The 21,275-nt window shown below is 44.0% G+C and overlaps 1 protein-coding gene across 1 annotated transcript in view; it reads right to left on the bottom strand.

Annotated features, from left to right (window-relative positions):
- Nucleotides 1-18,145: 18,145 nt before the first annotated feature.
- Nucleotides 18,146-21,275, bottom strand: part of Syt9 (synaptotagmin 9) — a 165,564-nt gene continuing 162,434 nt past the window's right edge. The window contains exon 7 of the mRNA XM_048359917.1: nt 18,146-19,167. Coding sequence (XP_048215874.1) covers nt 19,159-19,167 — 9 coding nt within the window. The 3' untranslated portion in view covers nt 18,146-19,158. The remainder of the gene's footprint in view (nt 19,168-21,275) is intronic.

The raw sequence follows: 21,275 nt of genomic DNA, 5'->3' as shown, positions 1-21,275 counted from the left end.
TTTCCAACAACCATTTTTTTTGGTAATGCTTCCTAAATGAGTTGGCTTCAGCTGACCTCTTCTATTAAATCCTTACTTAAAAATTCTGCCTGTCTCAGGCTTCTTCTTTAAAACTTCTCATTCTTGACATTTGCAAATAGATTGTCAAATGTTTCTGGTGATTTTATTCTCAGGTCCTAACTTTGGACTAAGATGGGAAAGGACCAGAGAAAAATGATTGTGATTTTATTATAATTAACATTTGGGTGGCATCATTGTGGGTTTTCTATAACATGCTTACATTATTTCTACAATGAAATGCACATTTGATACTAATAAAGCCTAAAAAACAGTTACAACAGGGGCCAAGCATGGTGGCTCATACCTGTAAATCCTAGAAGTCAGAGACTGGAAAGATTAAAGTTCAAAGACAGCCTTGGTAAGCCAACCAACAAGCTTGGTGTGGTGGTACACATTTGTAATCTATCTACACAGGAGGCACAGGCAGGAGGATAATGGGTCAAAACTGGCCCCAGACAAAAACACAAGACCCCATCCAAATACATAACTAAACTTAGTGAGTATAGCATCTGTTTAGGAAGTAAGAGGCCCTGGTCCAAACCCCAATACTACCCAAACAAAACAAAACAAAAATCACAGGTGGTAAAGAGGGCGTGTACTTAGGGGCCTCAGTTTCACAAATTCTCAGGCTGCTTCCAGGGCTGGCCCCTGTCTCTGCAGTTGAACATGGCCCATCCTGAGGAGGGACTTCCTTCTTTTCCTGGCAGTGATTCAGCCCTCCCATTCTCTCTGTGGCCCTCAGCTTCACAGGGAACATTTTGGCCTCTGATTGACTGTATCTAGTCCTAGTGGGAGAACAGCATGCAATCCCAAATAGAGGCAGCAAATCCCACTGCTATCTCTCACCCAGTGGGGCTGATACGCCAGGGGAGAGACCCAGAGTGGAAACCCCCACCGTCTTGTAACCAGGGACTTAGTAAGAAAAAAAGGCAAACTCATTCTGGAGATAGTCCACACTTGGACTGATACACACTAGTCAGCGGTGGCCGCCTTTACTCAGAGCCATCCTACTCAATGGGTGTTGTGTTGGACAGGATGGGAAAATGGATGGCCCACAGAACCATAGCCTGCACTGTGATAGAACCATTCGCTTTACTCTGAGCTATTCTTCCCATTCAGTCTCTGGCCTTAGTGACCACTCTAAGCTCACTAATGAGGGCAGTGGCCAAGCCCCTTGACCCCTTCTCCATTTCAAGTATTTGATTCCTCTGCTTCCCTGCCTTAGTCTCCTGAGAAGGGAAGCTTTTAGTTACTTCTGCTATTTTCCCAATGCAGATTCAGGTAGTAGATGACTGCCTTCCCTGAGAGACGAGCCTGCCAGCTTCCCCATGCCCATCTCACCCACACTTACAGCTCCTTGTACAACTCATTCCCACTTTTGTCACCTCCTTTTGCCACTATATCCCCATATTAACTGACTACTTGACTACTGGAGCTTTCTCTGTTTCTAGCACCTTCCACTCTGTTGGGGATTATTATGGCCTTGGGGGAAGGCTGCCCATCCACCAGCCTTGGGACAATGGAAGTCCCTCCCACCTTCTGGCCTCCGCCCCTTGGGAGGTGAACACGTGCATGCCACCATGATGGGGTTGTCCCGCCCACAAAGGAAGTTTCGTGATGTCACTTGATGGACATGGTCCTTAGCCTATGACTGGCCCTTTGGCCAGCCCCCTTTCTTTCCCGCCATTACTTCTATATAAGTGCCTTTCCATATTAAAGTCTTTGAGACGCATCCCACCACCGCAGCGTGTCCCTGATGCCTTCCTTTTCGCCCCCGCTCTTGGTAACATGGGAGGGGACTGGGGGGAGGGGAGGCTTCAGCAACCTTTCCTCAACTTAGCACAGGTCCATGTGAGTGTGCCTTTGGCCTTCCGCTGGCGGAGGGCAAGGCCGAGTGCTCTTTCATAGTTTTTCGGGGTTCACCATTCTCCCCGTGGGGTTGGGGAGAAGGGGATCATTCAGATCCCGACATCTGACACCACTCTACTGCAAGATTCTGGTCAGGTCTAAGGAAGACTGAGAGGAGGAGGCTCTTCCTTGTTAAGGGAGAGCCCAATATAACAGAATCCTACCTGGGATACTGGGTCTCATCATTTGGAGATGAACAGGATGGTTGGTTGTTTTTTTTTTCCTTCTCTTTTCCCCAAGCTTTTATTCACCACTTCTGCCCCACCCCCACCCACATAATAGCTATTTGCTTGAATGTCATCCTCAGATGTTTCTGCCTTTTACAAGTAATTGCATTGTTTCCTGCATGAGTGATTGGCGAGGTCTCTAATTCCCCATGTTTATCTCTAGATAAAGCACTGGCTGATTTTATGCCAACGTGAAAGCTTTTTACACTGTGACCTCAGCGAACCTTTCTTACTTCAGCTCTTACCATTATCCACATGCATCCTCCAGAGAGCCCCAGACAATTGTCCCCAAACTCCCCATGAACTTCAACATTATGGCAACTTTGTGGGGCTCCTACAGCCTAGAATCCCTCTCCCTTTGGAACTAGTGAATTCCCACTCAGTCTTCCAGTCATCCTACTATGTCTTTGCCCCCTCCCCAAGCACAATACCCCCCCCCCCCACTGTTCTAAAACACATGAACATCTTATCTGGACACTGTTGCTGTGGTAGAGGCATGGGCTGGCACGTGGGTGGCAGTGGTGTGGAATGTGAAAGAGAAAATATATGTGGGCCAACTATGTCCCTAGATTGCAATGGTGAAGCAGTAATCTCCATGATCTCAGAGTGTGTCTGAATTTGGAGTTAGAACCTTCAAGTTTGTGGTGATGTAAAAAGGAGGCCCTGAGGTGGATTCTGAGTGAGTTACCTATGAAAGTAGGAAATTTGGATACACAGCAGTGGCATCTACATGGAGAAGAGACAATGCACGTGAGGCCACGGTAAGAAGGTGGCCCTCTGCCATCTGACAGGCCTCAGAAGAAACCAAACCTGATTCTTTCATTGTAGACTGATATAGCCTCGAAAAGTATTATAAAATAAAAGTCTGTTGTTTCAGGCACCAAGCCTGGGGTATTTGTTTTGGAATCCTAGACAGAATAACAGAAGCACTCTCTGAGTTGTGAATAGAGGTATCGTGGGAGCAAAACACACAGAGACCCCAGTGTCATATGCAAAATATTCTTGACCAGAGGTGAGTTGATATGGAGGCTTTGGGGATGACACATTGATGAGTTTCAAGTCCAGGTCTACATTTCCAGCTAAAGAAAAAAACCTCTCTTTCTACTTGCCAACTGGACATTTGTACCTTGAACTTGAAATAAGCATCAGGGACTTGGACTGAGCTCCTTTGTTTGTCTACTCAAACTTCCTCTGAGTTATTTTTCTCAGACAACAACAGTATCACTGTAGAAGCTACTCTAGATTCTTTCCCTCATTTATCCCCATGTTCAGTCACTAAAACATAAAATTTCCTAACTAGCTATGTATGAAATATGTCTCTTTTTCTATTATCCTGTTAAGTCTTCATTTAGGGCTTATTTTTTCTTCCTTTTATTCACATAACAAATACTCAGGTACTTGCTATGTTTCAGGTATGGGATGATGCCCAAGGGGCAAACATGTTAGGTACAGTAGGTAAATTTCTTCTCCTCATAGAAGATGTATGGTAGATAATTGTATGGATATAATTATAACACACTGTAATTACTTTAATTGTGCAATCACAGGTGTCAAGTGCCACAACAGCATGGAGGTGTGGCTCCCGAGCTCAGTCAATGAGAGATGACATCTCAAAGGAATTACACCCTTGCTGAGACTTAAAGGATAAATAGGAACTAGCCCTATAAAATGGGTAATAGGGAAAAGTGGAGAATGTTCTAGGAAGAAGCAACAGTCCCACAAACTATAGACAGCTTAGAGCTTAGGAAGCTGATAAAAATTGTTTCTGAAATATCGATGGGGCCAGATTGTGTGCTGTAGCTTAGATTTCCTAGAAAACAGACTCTTAAGACAGACCAAGTAACATGCAAGATGTTCTTAGGGTGTGTTTTCTAGAGCAATACCTGTGAGGAAGTAAAGGACTGGCTCAAGAAAGAAGCCAAATTACAATGCTATGGCAACACAGGCTCCCATCAATCCCAGAAGAAACGCTGAAGCGACAAGAGCCCCTCTGTGTGCCCCAAATTGAGACCAGGTGTCTAGACTCTGGGACTCCTACATCAAGCCTTCATTGGGTGAGGACCACTCCCAAGGAGCAAGGATATATGATGTTGAGTGAGGCATCTTGCTTTGGCTGAGGAAGTTTCTGGAGAGGGACTCGGCTGTGAGTTGTCAGAGACGATTAAGGACCCAGCGACTCTGGAGAGTGTCCTAGCCTGGAAAGTGGAAACCCTATGCAGAAGAGGGGACATTTCAAGACATCTTGCCTCTGCCTCTCTCTAGCCCATTCTGGTGCCAATACCCTTGTCATGATTCTCCCACAGGGAGAGAATTTGCAGAAGGAAGTTGATTAGGGAGTAATAACCAATTAGAATGTTGTGGGACTAATAAATAAAAAACCAATTACTTTCCAAAAAAAACCTAATTATAATAGGGGCAACCAATCAGTTCACATCAGGGAATTAAAAAAAAAAACCCTACACCCAGAGCCACTAGGGGACATAAACATATACACAGAGCAGTAGAAGTATCTCTCTTGAGATACTTCTCTTCTGAATGAAGTTCTTCACATCTCCCCTCTGTTGTTCATTATCTTCATTTGAGTTCCTTGGACAAGATTCTGAGAAGGCTACAGCAGCCAGCAAGGGAGCTGCAACACTAGCAAGGGATTGCCTTCTGCTGTGTTGTAGCAGTAAGCAGGTATTGCCTGCTACTGGGTTGTAACCCCAGTGGTCTCTGCGGACTGTGGAGCCAGGACAAACTGCAGAAGGAATCCATAGCAGCAACACTTACACAGCTGTGGAATGAGAGTCTTTGCCATGAAGGGTAAATTTGGGCACCTACCACATTGTGCCACGTTTGTAGGGCATGCTAAACATTTTAGGTGTTATGGTTAGAAAACAAAAGTACAATTTGAATATCTAATAAGTATTACAAGTAGATTTGTATTTTAGAGAAATCTCTCAGGAGGCTGGATTGGGCAGCCACAAGGCAATTCAAAGTTGCATATGGATTAAGAGGCTGTTACAGTGTTCTGGAAGAGAGAACATGAGGGCTTGAATAGTGGAGAAGTAGAGTAGTAATGGAGAAAGAGTCAAATAAATGAAAACTTTGAAACTATTTAGCATGCAGAATTCCCTGAACTTGGTTGCTAACTGAATGAAGGGCAGAGCAAGGAGTCAGGTTGGTGGCCATCCTTCATTCTGAGCTGCTAGTCTCCCATCCGCAGTGTAGCCAGGGTGACAGTGGCCAGTGTACAAATCTCATTTTGCAATTCTCCTGTTTGAAAGGCTAATCATCTGCCAGTTCTTTCCCAATAAAGTCTAAATTCCTCAAGCTCAGGGAAATCTTTGTAAGTAAATCACAGCTACGCTAAGATCTGTACAGAAGTAGGCAAGGGAGGAGGGTTATGTGTGAGACACATTCCCAGTGGAGGAGATGCAAACACACAGCTCTTTAAATGGAGTCCTGGCCAGCAAGTCAGCTTCTCAGAATTGAGCACGTTTCTTTTGGATTGCGCCGGTCTGCCATATGTCTCCCAATCATTCTTGGATCCTTGTTTGGACACCACACCCTTCCTGGACAAACTTCATTCCTCTTAGTCTATGCCCAGAACTGGCTCTTTATCTAAATCACATGCACGCCCACTCCACAGTGAGGACACATCTCCAATGACCTCTTTGAAAGGCACGTGGGGACACAGATGGATGCACAGGAAAGCCTTTGCTCCATCTTGACAGTCTGCTTCACGAATTTTAGTGTAGACTTGAAATCTTACGTTATTTTTGTGCTGATCATTGCCCTCTGGCTCTCAGACAGCTGGACATAGTGAATTCACTATGGTTCAACATTTTCTGCTATCGATGAAGACACAGTTCCGGGATGTGCCAGATTTTTAAGTCATGTGATGCTGGACAATGAGATAGCACTCGTAAATAATGTTTTCAGAAATCATAAAAGGCTGCTTTTTCCCTGTGGAAATTTTCAAAACATTTTTAAGCCTAGATGTTTTAAATGAAAAAGTCCCAAGCACATTGCAAATTTACTTGTGTGTGTGTGTGTGTGTGTGTGTGTGTGTGTGTGTGTGTGTGTGTGTACGCATGCACCAATCGTGGGGCTTGAACTCAGGTCTTGAGCACTGTCCTTGAGTGGGCTGCAGCTACACTTTCTGCTTTTTTGGTTGTTAATGAAAGATAAGAATCTTACCAACTTTCCTCTTTGAACTGGCTTCAAACCCCGATCCACAGATCTCAGTCTACTGTGTAGCTAGTACAGGCATCAGGCACTGGTGCGCAGCTCTTGTTTACTTTTGAAAGCCATTTACTAGTCTTCCAGTAGTCTAAAGGGATATTTGTGAATACTAGCTTTTGTATCATGGACAGGAAAGTTTCAGAGAGATTATTATGGTATGTAGAGATATTTGCCTTGGTACTTAACTAGGTGAGGACAAGTAGGAATTTTTTGGTTTCTGAATCTGTCCCCTGGGCCCCCCACCCCTATCCCAACAAGGCTGTCTCCTTTCCTCTCTGTATTCTTGATCCAACTCTAAATAATATGACCTAATGCCTACAGTGGCTCCCCCCAGCTTGTGAAATTGCCTTGTTAAGGATTAGGTTTATTAGGCTTCAGAAATTATTTGAGGCTGCCTAGTATATTTCTTTACAAATTTATTCTAAATGTGTTTCTCCTGTGACTACAGACTATTTCAATAACCTGTGCTGCTATAGCAGGACTTGCTCTCACTCTCACTCACTTCAATAACCTTGACCATGGACCTTGGACTCTGTCCTTCAGTCTCATGGGCCTGTGACCCCATTGGTGACCTGTGGGAACCACCCAGACATTCCAGGGGCTCATGGGACTCTCCACATTCTCTCTCAGAACCCTCACTCTGCTCTGACTGCTGCCCCAGTATTTCCTCATGCTCTACCACCACACAGTTACCCGCCATGGAAAGAACAGAATCTTGCCAGAGGAGATTGAGAAGAAGTGTTTAGGGTTTGAGGATCACCTTGCCTCCTCTTAAGCTTTGAGGAATTAATTTTTCTCAAATACTAAGCATATTTTAACCTTTACACGTTCCCTGAGGCCCTTCTGCCATTCAAGGAGGAAAACTACCTTCTTTTTCACCTGTCTGCCTCCCCAGAGAGATGTATGAAGATAAACCCGAACCTATAGATTATACAAGAAGGGCTTTAAAGCAACAGTGCTCACAATCCAGTCTACTTGGAGGGAGTTGGTTACACTGAATAAAGGGCTAAGCTATCAAGTTTATTGTCAAGAATATGCCCAAGAAGAACAGACTGGAGTCCTTAAAGGCTGGTGCAGTCACAGAAAAGTGTAAGAACGGTTTACTGTATGTCCAGTGATGGCAATGTGTCTTTAAGTCTTGAGCTTATGTGCTATTAAAATAAAAGGGTATAGAGGTCCTGCCTATTAGGAGATTACCCTTTATTAGAGAGAGAGAGAGAGAGAGAGAGAGAGAGAGAGAGAGAAAGAGAGAGAGAGATACAATACAATAACAGTTGTGAGGGGTCAGGCTGTTTGTTTGCCTTTGAATCAGTGGTATTAAGGGGATTTGGAATTGCCTCCTTTCTTAACTACAATAATGTTCTTCCAGGTGTATCGATTTTCTTATTAGCCTGCAACGCTCATCTTTTCAAATCTTTGGATTACGTGGAGGAGATGGAGGTGAACGTGGAAGAACAGGCAGTGGTCTGTGGAATTTTGCAGATCTAAATGCAGTTTTAGATAAAAAAAAATAAACGCAGTTTTAGGATGGGAGAAAAATGAACAAACATCTTGTGAAATACATTTAAATTAGATATTCAAAAGTGGGTTTTTTTGACTGAGAAATAGTGATAAGAAATTGTTGTTAGGTTTGGCAAAGCAGTCAAAGCCAGTTTATACTTGTTTGTTTATTTATTTACTTATGTAGAAGGCATTTGGGTAATCATTTTAAAACCAGTTTGTTAGAATATAGACAGCCAGAAGAGAATCCAATAGATGGCCCCATGAAATTAATGAGACACAGCAGTCATATATATATATTATATTATATATATGACTGTGTTATGTGCAGTCATTGGCAGGTGTCATTGTCAGATGTATCTTCCGTTTCCAACACTCTGTGCTCTGAGTTACCAACTCAAGCATAGACTTCAATAACAGAAAACATGGACTTGCTGGCTTAAACAACAGACATTTATTGCTCACATTTCTGGAGTCTGGGAAGTCAAAGACAATGATTTTGGTGGATTCAGTAGCTGTCCAGAGCTCACTTCTTATTTCGTATGTAACCAGCTTCTTGCTATGTCCTCCCATGATGGAGAGAGAGCACTTTTGTATCTTCTTCCATAAATACATTGATTACATTTTGGGAGCTGGACCCTTATGATTTTATCTAATCCTAATTACCTCCCAAGGTTCTACCACCAAATGACATCCCATTCGTGGCAAGGATGTCAAAGTAAGAACTTAAAGGATACAAATACTCAGTACATGGCACCAACCTTTTCATTTACCAATGACATCATGTTTTGTGTGATTTGACAAAAGCACGGTGTTGAACCTGGTCACCTCTTTGTGTGTGTGTGGGGGGTGCACGCGCGTGAGCACGTGTGTGTTAATACTAGGGCTTGAACTCAGGGCCTCACACTCATTCTTGCTCAGTTTCTTCACTCACAATTGGTGCTCTATCACTTGAGCCACACCTCCACTTCCAGTGTTTGCTAATTAGCTATCACAGTCTCTTGGATTTGTCTTCCCAGATTGTCTGAACTTCAATTTTCAGATGTCAGCTTCCTGTATAGCTAGGATTATAGGCATGAACCACTGGGATTGAATCTTCTTTTACCCTCTTCTCTCAATCTTCTTACGTCTATTCAGAGCACAGTCTCTCAGTTCTGGACCTTCATTCTGGTACTGTTCCCTGACTGATGTGGATTATAGAACCTGGCTCTGCACTCTTACAACCCACAGAATGGAACAGCTGCTTGTCTAGCATCTCCTTTGTGGAATAGCCTAGTTCTTTCACTTTGAAATAAAAACCCTATGTCCCAGAGTCCCTAGAACTCTCAGACCACTCACTGTGATTATTCTGATTTGACTTTTAAAATCCACCTGTGCATGTTTCTTTAAGCCAATTCTCTCTGTAGGCCAAGTGTCTGGTCCTAACTGGCACTTGTCAAATGTTAAACGCATCAGGTGTAGCTGGCTGGGCTCAGGGGGTCCACACGGAGTCTGTTTCCTTTAGCACCTGGTAGCTACATTTCTCCTAAGAGCTTCTGAAATTACTCTCGTGTGAGAGCAGAGTGAAGGTGCACAGGCGGCAAGGAAGGGTCCACTGATGGGGATGGGACATGGGTCTGTGTGGAGCTGTGCAAAGTGTGGCTACCATTGGATAAGACTTGCTAGCTAGGAGTTGACATCAGGTTCCTTGATGGTCGGTCACCTGTAAGCGGGCCTCAAGGTAGGGCTAGTTGGTTTGTATGGAAATGCTGTGTCTTACATAGGCTTTGTGTCTCCCCAGGCAGGACTTAACTTTGTTTCTGTTGGGCAGGTTCCCTGATGAGGTCACTGTCCTACGTACATGTAGCTTACTAGAATAGACTCCTAAGACTTAAAACTAAGGACCGTTGTCTGTGGTCCCCAGAGAGTGCCTCTTTGGGCCATCTCAGTATAGTGTCCTATTCGTAAACATCAATTTTTGTGCAAACTATTTGGAGCCTTTAGCCACTAGAGGGCGAGGCTTTTATCAAGCCATCTGACTATATAGCCAAGATCTGAGTCCTTTTTAGATTTGAATGGGAATATACTCTTCTTAAGAATGCACATACAAGTCTTCTTCCTTTACTCCTTCCTTCCTCATTCAACCTGATTGATAGTCTTGACCAAATGGACAGAAGGAATTGTTTGTTCTTCTTCTAAACAGGTTGAGGTATGAACACAATGGTTCTTACAGTCAATAGAGAATCAGGCCTTCGTACATCTCAATCCAGTGCACAGAAGAGCTGGTGGGTGGGCAGTGCTGACTAGTATGAGCTGCACTGTTAGGAGGTCCTTGCTACTGACACCCCTAGACACCTATACCTTGATGTTATCAAGAGCATAGAGCTTAGTGGCATGAGCTGAGGACAAATCCTCCAGCTTCCTGGGATAAAGATTTCTATCATAGCCCTAGGCAAGGGATTACAGGCTGGTGCTTAAATAAGTAGGCCATGGGAGGAGCTGAGAAGCAGCAACCCTCCTCCGGCTCCTGGCTATGAACCATCCACCAAGACTATCTTCCCTCTGCTCTTCTTTATCAAGAAGCTCTGCTTCTAGGGAGTTCTTTTGACTGCTTCCCCTTCCCTTCCTCCAGTTTACTTGCTGGATCTTTAGGGGATGAGAGAATCTATTTGTATTTCATTCAAAATGGCATTTCCTCTGCTTAGAAGGTATAAGTCTTGGCATTAGGATCCACACTATCATTGGGCTTTCGAGACACTCCCCAAATCAAATTCCTTTCAGATGAACAGCCAAAGGTGAAAACCCACCGAAGAGAGAACTGAAAAGCAATGGAAAGAGTAGAGAGGGATTTGATGCCCTGCAGCAATAAAAAAAAAAAAAACCCTCCTCCAGAGCCAACCTGCACTTGGGTTTCTGGCTAGTACATGACTAAGATTGCATAGCCCCACTCCTGCTCCATGGCTTTCCCAGAGTCAGCACAGCCACTCCCTACACTGAGAGTCACAGGGACCCTACAGAGCCCCCTCTTGTGGGAGAAGACATGGATTCCTGCAGTCTTTGTCTCTGTTCACCACACAGGCTGCATCCTGGTCCTTGCTCAATGCCCTGCAGGCGAGTAGTTTCAAACCATCCATGGGAATGGCAACGTTTCCCCAGAAATAACAGCTCTGACAAGACTACATGTTAATGCTGTAGTCTCTGACATCTTTCTCAATCATGGCCCTGGAGAAATAGGGTCACCTTTAGGGATGCTGCTTCTAGCTGAAGGCTGGGGCTGTGGAAGTGTTCTACAGACTCTTGCATAAAAAATGAGAGAGCTGTGTGACTAGAGATAATAGGTATCTAAGGAGACAAGGGGGATCTTGAGAAGACACCGGGTATGCAGAGACATCCACAAAAGCTTACCTTATGTCTGTGATTCCCATGCATCAGTTCTGTAAGATCCAGACACTTCGAGAACAATGGGACTCATTGCCTTGCTGCGCAGATGAATAGACCAAGTCTCCCAGCTCTGACAGAGCCATGCTCTGAGCAGTCCTTTTCTTAGCCCGAGGGCGACAGGAAGCTCTATGCCAGTCTCTTGTGAGCTGTTCTTGCCCAATCACTGCACCAGCATTTGCATGCTCAGATGCATAGAGTAGTTTGGGGGTGTCAAGCACTATGACCAGTGAGGGGTTCAGCCAAGAAAGTTCTTGGCAAGGGATCCTTGTGAAGGGGTTTCTGTTGTTTAAGTCTTTTGAGGACTGCTGAAGTCCTTTGAAGTCCACAGAGCAAGAGCCAAGTACAGCCACAGGTGTGGTATTGCTTTCTCAGATGTATCTGTGACCTGGTCGCACCAGGGATTGACAAGGGGCTGAGTTGGATCCCTGATGGGAAGAAGTGTCAAGCAGGTAAAGCCTGGGAATTACAGGGTGGGCCAGAGGCAGAATAGATGCTCACTACCTCACGTGGTAAGGCTATCTTTGATCCAAATTCTGGTTAGATCTAACTGACTTAAGTCCCTTTTGTGTTTTCTGGGAACCAATTGGCCCCTACCATGACTTGCATCCACTAGAATAAGGCAAGTATTTATGGTTACAACCCCTAACAGTGAGGTCATACACAAGGACAGTTTTAGGTTGTGGGTAGAAGTTTAATCTCCCTGCCTACTCCTTAACTTCCGTGTAATTACAGCTTGAAGCCTGAAATCTACCTCTCCAAAACTAGTGATTTTGGCTTGTCCCCTGGAGCCAAAGAAGGTCATAAGTTGAAGGTTGGTGAAGGATTTTTCTTGTTCATGTACACAACTTGTTCATGCACCTGCCCACCCCAGAAGACCTGACACTCATGCCCATTTCTTGAGCTGTTCTGCCTTTTCAAACCAGTAGACTCCTTGAGGGGCAGAGGTTCACACTGAAGCTGCACACACAGGAACAGCCCTGGAGGGGAGCAACTTCCCGCAGCTGCTCTTTAGTGGGCTGGGAAGCCAATCTGCCAAGTGTCCATGTTTGATCTGCAGACATAATGAGCATGTGAATCATTTACTAAACTTTCCTTGTTTCATGGACGGCTCTTGGATTTCCTCTGAGTTCATTATATTTTTGGAATTCTACCTTATTTTTTTCTAAAAATTTAATAGCATAAACTGTAAAAGTGAAAAAAGTTAGAGATACTGCATTTGTGCCTTAGATCCTGCTCACAAGCACGTGTGTGCATGCATGCACCAACACACGCACATGCATATACACATTGGTTGTGCTTGTTCTTACCCTGTTTGGTGATATTGATATGTTCTTTTTTGCTTTGGTTTTTGTCTTTTCCTCAGGAAGTGAGGGATGGGAAGAACGCTGTTCCGAGTCATCAGACAACAAAACCCTCGGTACTTGCTGTCAGAGTGGGGTTATCTTGACTCAGGAGCCCCAGAGTCTTTGCCCAAGCTGCTAAGTGACTCCTAGAGAAAGGACAGCCCTATCTGTCCAGGCTTTCACGGTGAAGGGACAGCAGGTGTGAAGAGCACCAGCGAAGGCCCAGGGATTCACCGTGGGCACAGCTGGCAGGCAGCTTCACCTTGCCAGCCCTCCGGGCCCAGGTGCATCCCACCCATGAATGTCACTGCTCCTCTACACGGAATTCAGCTATGGAAAACACTGGAAGGCAAAGTTTAAATGTCTTCCTGTTCATTCTATATGAGTAAATACAATGATCTCAAGACTAGCTGTGCTGTTTAAGATAATAATGTGACACCTAACATTGCATAGAACAAAGTAAAGCCACTTCATATTTTATTTAGTTGAAATACTTTTAAGTGGGGTGTGAGGGCTCATACTTGGACTCCCAGAGGGCTGAGGTAGTTTGGGGTTCAAGGTTAGTATGGACTATGTAGTGGGACCCTGTTTTAAAAAAATAAAAGGAAATATTTGTAATTCTTGGAGTTCTAATTTTTCAAAAAGTAGCATATTGATGCTCTCCTCCTCCTCTTCCTCCTCCTCTTCCTCCTCCACCTCCACCTTCCTCCCCTTCATTTTTCTTAGTGCTGAGGGTTAAATCCATGGCCTTACATACATAGCAGGCAAGCCCTCTGCTGCTAAGCTAATACCCATAGCCCTCTTTTTCCTTCTTCATGTGGTGGCTAAAATATCTCCCTTTCCATAGAAAGCTCGACACAAGGCTGTCTGAGCCCTCTACTCAATAAAACACTCCGTATTCACTCTTTGCATCCTAAACACAAAATTAGAAAGCTGAGACCATAGTATTGGGTCATCATACAGAATTACTGCTTGGCTAAGAGCCACAAGCCTCATCAGAGCCAGCAGGCCCAAGGAGCACCTAGCAGCGTTCCATCTGATTTGTGGGTACAGCATACAGGAGGGGCAAACAGCGCATTCATTTCTCTTTTTAAGAATGTGCACTTTATGGCAACGCTTTTCATACTGAGCTCTTGATTATATTTCCCAGGGTGCTTTTCATATATGGATTGTTTGAAAGCTGTAAATATAAAAAAATTTAATTACAAATTTCCTTGAGGGGGGAAAACACATTTTCGAAATGTTCAAAACTTGTTTCTGGAAGGATTATTAGTTTATATATAGTTTATGAGATCACCTCTGAAATCCTGACAAGTGTCTTCAGGCATTTGAATAAATAGTTTTATTATCCTCTAAAAGCTTTGTGTTTGACAAACTGAAGAACTTATCTTTGTTTAACAAAATTCAAGTCTTGGTAAACCCAAACTGAGGCCATTGAATACTATCATCATGAAAAAAGAATTGTATCTAATTTGGGAGCAAGCCAGTATCTTAGAGCTGCTATTTGGTAGGAAAACTATCAATACTTCTATGTCTCAAATGCTGGTTTGTAAATAACTTTAATGCAATCGATAATTAATGGAATACTAACTATAATAAGTTAAGCATTGAGAAAAATATTTCCAACTTACTGTTTGGAATCACGAGTTGAGATTTTAAAATATAAAGAAAAATATTTTAAAAATACCACATATTATAAACTCTAAGATGTTAATGTCAATAAATTTAATATTGATTAATACACTTTATTGTCTGGCAAAGCTCTTTGAGCGTTTACACAACAATCTAATTTATGATGTCGTGTAAATGATCACGATGGCATCTGGGGCCCAGGTCCTTTGGCTTGTTCTTCCTTTTCCTACCAGCAGGAGGTGCAGTGAGAACAACTGTTCGCCTTGAAAGCTTGGCAGTGGCCTTGTGGATGAGCTGGGAACGCTGAGCCATCAGACTGAGGCTTTGGGACCACACTTACCATTGACCCTTAATTTTCCCCAAACTTGGAGCTCCTGTATCCCAATGGGGAGACAACAGAGAGGGAGGTAGCAAAGATGATTGGACAACGACTTGAATTTTCAGCCCACATGCCCAGAAAGCATAGGATGTTGACAAGCCTTTTGAGAGAGAGACAGCAGGCAGTTCTTGCCATAGATCTCAGGGAGGCTGGATCTACTCTTCTAGGAGACTAAACAAAGGGAGCTTTATATTTTGTGTCAAGGACACTCAAGGAGGCACACGGCATTGCTCTGGGCTTCTCTTCACTTCCTATTTGCCCTGGGCTTAGAGATGAAGACCAGGGCCAATATTATTTTCCAATTTCCACTGGAATTGTCTGAAGGTCTTCCCTGGTAGGACAATTTTTCCTGCTGGTAGGATTCTCCTATTTTCTCCAGTTTTGTTTCACTTCTTCCATGAAGAAGTTTTGTTTTGGAATGCAATTGGATAGGACACTGAATAATATAGTCTATCCTGCCAAGTGCCATTCATACATGCCTCTTGTGTGGAAAGAATCTGTAGAGATACTCTGGAATTTCCCTACACTTCCAGTGGCTTGGAAGACCTCCAACGCAACACTTCATTGGCTGGTGTCACAAGGTCTACAGCTAGCGATTTCTAAAGATGACTGATGGATGTCACTCCTGTTGGGCACTTAGAGAAGACTGGAGAAGAAAGGATGTGGAGATCCTGTCAGACAGAAGATCTGAGATTCAGTGGGCTCTCACTGGCTCCTTGGTCTCTAGTTATATAATCCATCCCAGACACTAACTCAGGAATCTGAGAAAGGGAGAGACACTCTTTATGGCTTCAATGTACCAAAGGTACTGAAAGCTGGGCACAACTAGGCTAAACACTCTCAAGAGCCCTAGATGGCCATCAGTGAAGTAACTGACTGGCAGAATTCTCAAGATCCTCTTACAGTTTTCAGACATCATTTTTGGTGATATGCATACCCATAGTTTTGTCCTTTGCCTGTTCATGAAATCACTTTGTATACTCTTGTTGTGAAAGTTTCGGCAAGGTAGATAATTGGACCAAAGGCACAGAACAAGGCCCAGAAGGCCAGAGAAGATGGCAGAGGCACGAGTTGCAACTAGATTTGGTAACATTCCTCTGTCTTACTTAGAGGCAACAATTCTTTGTGAAAGACAGACAACTTTCTAGCTAGTATTTTTATCAGTAAGATAGTCCCAAGTATGGGGAGGTCCTGTCTGTACCTTTATTTTGGCTTACAGGGGAGGGAAGGAGGCATCTAAGTTGTACTTTCACAAATACTATTTGTATGGTAACATTAACCATGTTTTCCTACAGAGAGTTCCATAAGATCTATCTTTCTGTATCAGTCAAAACAAGTTTCTTTTCTTTAGCATTTTCTGTATCTCTGTATTGATAGCCCTCCCACTTTTGTAAAGGCCCTGTTTTCCATATATATTATTATGTGTGCTTTTTAAGTGATAATTATCTACAATGTCCATCCTCTCAGTAACCTCCTCACCTCTCCTCACCCCCAGTATCCCCAAAGATGGTATTCAATTCTTGTATAATTTCCTCTCCTTTGATTGGGGATGGCCCTATGAGCAGCTTTGAACCCAGCACGTGATAGACATGGCCTTGTATTACTTCAACAGTTATGCATAAGATGATGGACCTTTTGTCCAATGCTACTTGTGGGAGAAGCCAGCTGCTTTGTATTACCCCATGATTACCCCATGATCCTCAGGTGGTAAGGAAGCTCAAATTTAGCATGTGGTGAGAGATTTGCAACCATTCTCCAGCTGTTCCAGTCATCCCAGCTGCAGAGCCAGACACGAAATCCAGCCCTGTCTGTTGTTCACTGTAGAGGGTACCAGCCCCAGCTGCTGTCTGATAGAAACCATGAAACCCCCAGAGAGCCGTGACCTAAGCCCAGTTAACATACATCATCAGAGGAGACAGATTTCTGTGCCTGGGCTACATAGTAACACTCTCTCTCAAGCAAATAAATGAAGAAACAAATACTGGTGCTTTTTTATGTAGCAACAGCTATTTGGAACACTGTAAGACAGGGTAACATGACAATAGCAAGCCATTTTCCATTTCTGCATTTTGTTTTTAATGTGTAAGCGTGACTTTTTTCTCTTCATCTGAATTAGGGTTATTGATAGCCGTGGGAACTACACCATCACATTTGGAGTCATGATTGCTAGAAAATTTGAAAACACCCTCATAGTAGAAAACACTTCCATACCCCAAGTTCAACGAGACAAAGTTTGAATTTTTCAAAAGGAACATTTACTAGGAAACTAAAGGGCAACCAAACAGAATGGAAGAGGACAGAGGCAGAGTTGCAAATGGGCTGAAGGAGTTCAAATGTATAAGCAGCCTTTGGCCATAGCTGCACTGGCTAGGCAAAGCTTTCCAGACACCAAGCCACTTGCTGGCCTGGGCAGTACTCTTTGCCTAATTACTCCTACAAAGTTACCTTTGTTTCATACCAAGGAGCCAATAGCATACTCATTCACATCCCAGGGCTGCTAGCTCTGGGCAAGAGTCTCCTGAGGTGGGAACAATAGGCACAACTAACTCAGGGTCTCCAACCCAGGCTCTCAGGGCCAAGGACATATCAAAGCTTAAAGAGATGGCTGCCTGATATCTAGTAGAGCCAGACCAGCTTCTCTGGGACCGTTCTTCTGGGCTCATCTGCCTGTTTCTAGTGGCAATATTTTCACTCTCTTCTGCTGGCACTCACCCTTCCTGCTTTGGTTCTAAACACTGATGTGGTTGAGAAAGTTTGAATGGGGAGGGATGGGCATGGAAGTGGGGAAAAGGGTGGGGTCCTGGGCCAAAGAAAGTTGCATTTTTCTCATGTCATCAGATAGAGAGGCAGAACTGAGATTCTCATGATTGACAGCCAATGAGAGATGGATGTTGATTCTGTAGGCTGGGGAACGCATGAAGCTTGAGTGAAATATTAGTGCCTTACACAAGCAATGGCCTCCACCCTTTTAAGGTCTGACATCATGATAGGGTTTGAACTAGGCAGCAGTGGCAACCAGGCCTTTCTGACAACACACAGTGGTCCGACTTCCACCCAGTGAGTCCCATGTGGAAATGAAGCAAATGAGCTTTTTAATTTTTTTCCAACTCTGAATTCTGCCACAGAGATGGCAGCAAAGGGAAATGTTATCTTGGAATAGTGGTGCAGATGTGGGGGGAGGGGGAAGTGCCTTGCACTCCTAGTGAGAGACAGAGGAGCACGGGGTCCCAGCGCTCGGTCCCTCGGGGTGTGCAAGGCCTTTGGTTTCATTTCTTTGGAGGCAGAAGCAATGAGGATGAGGCATATCGCTGGCACGAAGGAGATGAGTGATGAAGGAGCTACTGGGGGAGAGCCCTTGACCTTCCCTCTTCTGGAGATTTCCATTCCCCAAATGCTGTGAATGTGAAGTGGGCTGGAAGGGAAAGGGAAGCCATTGTCGGTGGTCTGTTGTGTATGGGATTTCCCCAGAGGACATGAAGGCCAACAAGGCCTCAAAGTGGTGCCTTCTGCTCTTTGGGGACCACTGTGTCATCTCTCAGTGATCTCATCTCACACAACGCTACACCTGTTTCCGAGATGGTTCCTTCGGCGAAAAGACGGAAACGATACTCTACAATGCATATGCCACTGAGAGATATACCTCTCCTAATAAGGGTGAGATTTAAATCCATTCTAATAACACCAGCAATTGAAAGGAGGTGGCTGCTGGCTACCTAGAAAATGATATTCTAGAATCTCAAAACTAAGACTCTGGCTTTCAAGGGAAAGAGGATCATGGTGAACTGGCACTCGGCCATGTGCATGGGAGGGGGCAGTGAATTTGTTGTGAACTAACCCTCCTTGCACTAGATTGTCTCCAGAGGAATGGCCAGCAGGTCCTGTTATTCTCTAGGTGGGGGTGGGGGTGGGGTGGGGAGGCAATTCCTCGTAAAGCTAAATCACTTCTTGGGGTGAAATTATCCTCTGAAGACAGTCATTAGCTCAATGCTCGTGGAGTTTGAACTGAAATTTGCTGCCTATTTAGCACCTGGATATATTTAAAAATATTCTGTCCTTCCAGGGCATTCATACAAATAACTTCATGCCAGAGTAACCACTGCCAAAGCAGGTGTTATGTCCCTATTGCCAATGGCCTTCCATTAATCACTGAGAGTCCTGATACTCTGGGGACTCTTCCTATGTTAACTTGCTTCCTTCCGTACACCAATCTGGGTTCTTGGACAATGAGAGATGACCTTCTACTACAGTATATCACCTTGGGCCACCTGAAGTAGGTAGCTAGACCATTAGGGTTCACCAAACCCGGTTTAGAAGGAGGGCCAGTTACTGCTGTGGTTACAGCTGAGCATTTGGTCACTGGAGTTGTCCAGGTGTTGCTTAGATGGGTAAAGTTACTTAAGATCTTTGTTAGATGGTTGTCCTACTATGTCCTTGGCACAAGCAGTCCTCTTATCCATAGTCATCGTTTCTGTAAGGAGAAACAAAAAGGAGTGACTTGGTTTTCAATTAGACATTTTCAGTGGGTATCAAACAAGTACTGGACACTGTAATGTGATGAAAGCTGAGAATTCAAAGACTATGAGTAAGGGACTTACCTTGATTTTAAAGATGTCTCAGGTGGGAAGGGGAATTAAAGAGATATATAAACTAGTACAGGAGCGCTCAAGGGAACTAAGGAGGTTTTGGGGGAGGATTCTGAAGAGAAAGTTATGAACTGTAAGAGTAAGTCTGAACTTTAGCAATCCATGAGTAGGGAAGGAGGAAAGGCCATTTTGGCAGAGTAGAAGTCTGATGCCAAGTCACAGAGTCAGGAAGGGCATGGTGCCAAGGTGCAGGGGAAGAATCGTCAGGACTGAGGATTACTGGGCTGTCATATTAGAAATGGTGTGCTAGCAAGCATGATTGGGGTGGAGGGCGGGGGTGCATGCGGTACGATATTGCAGCATCCATCTCCTTCTCCTCAGCCGTGAAGGATGGGCTTGCCCAATGGAGCCTCAGACTTAGATTAGCGGGCTCTCTTGTGCTGCACATTCAGTCCAGCCTTCAACCAAAATTCAACTCAAGGCATCTTTCAGTACAGATTAAGGGTTAATGCTGCGTTCACAGAAACTCACAATCACTTTCATGGATACAGTGATAACAAGAAAATGACACATAAACTATGAGAGTGCAACAAGCATTTTCCGACTGAAATACACGGACTACTTTACAGAGATCAAGAGTTCCCACTTGGAGCTATAATAATAAAAGAGAAGTGATCAATGCCAGAGCATACACTGTTGAGGAAAAGTCACATCTGACTATGATCCTTGGTCTTGAAGAATGTGTGTGCATATAAGTGTCCGCACATCTGAGAAAAGAGATATTCATTTCTGAGATTTTCAGGGAAGGGTAAATGTATAGTTGTGTTCGTATTGTTTATCGAATTCTATTTCCCTGACCAGATACTTGTCTCTAGAGTACCTTGTGAAGATCTTTAGTTTTCAGCCAACACCCACATCAAGCTCTGGCCCCATATTTTCCTGCTCAACTAGGAATTCTATCTTTAATAATTTTACCCACACTCTCAGTTCTGTGCATAATGTCATTAATTTGTGAGGACGTTTGTCTCACTTTGCCGTTTGAATGATTCTAACTGCTTTAGGTATAGCTCTGTCAAAGTGGCCAGCCTTAGGGGCCGTTTCTATACCTGTTTTGTTATATAGTCTGGAGCCTGCTTAGACGAGGCTTTGCCCTCAGCCAAGTGTTTGCCAGTCCCTATAGCCAACAATACCACTAGCAGAGATCATGCTGCCAATGGCTATGTCATAGCACAGCTCCCATCTGACCTTTACATCTGTATTTGCTCATCTGATGGGTTTCTTTGAGTGTGCAATGACCAGAGTCAAGCAATCAAGCACAACTCCTGAGCGTGCTGTAGAGTGGCCTGCTGCCCTTTAGCTGGGTGAGTTTTCTGGATCTACTCCTGTGTGGGTACAGATCCTGTTTTCTTCCTCTGGAAAGCCATTGAGGCGCCAGAATGTTTAGCCAGGGACTAGAGCCACATAATGGGAGGAGGAAGGAGTTCGGCTAAAACTAATGGAGTGGCAGACCATTTCTACCAGTGGTCTTACAAGGGAAGCTTCTTGGAAACAAATGTATTCCAGAGAAAGTCAAAGAAGACAAGTCTGAAGACCCTAATTCAGTTGTCTCAGAAGAAGGGCAATTTGAGTATAGAATAGTTGGCTTAACTATGGCCTGTCTATCTTATGTTTGGGGCTGAAAAAAAACAAACCTGAAAAATACAATCAAACAAAACAAAGAAAACACACTACAACATCTTTCTAACTTAGATTACCCAATGAGTTATTTCCCATCCAAGATTTTCATAAAGCAAGGTGTGATGAAAGATGTTTCCGTAGTTTAGAACAGCATTGACCCAGTTGGATGTGGTGGGGGATGGGTCATTAGAGACTGTGGTACACATGCCAACAAGAGCCACTGCTCTTGGTGTAGTGGTAATCACTATGGTCCTGACATTGGCCTTGCTGGTTCCAGTCCTGGCACAGGCCCATTTCACTGTAGAGCACAACACAG

The sequence above is a fragment of the Perognathus longimembris genome, chromosome 13 (assembly GCF_023159225.1).
Source record: "Perognathus longimembris pacificus isolate PPM17 chromosome 13, ASM2315922v1, whole genome shotgun sequence".
In the NCBI taxonomy this organism is placed as follows: domain Eukaryota; kingdom Metazoa; phylum Chordata; class Mammalia; order Rodentia; family Heteromyidae; genus Perognathus; species Perognathus longimembris.
This window is presented reverse-complemented; position numbering and strand designations above follow the sequence as displayed.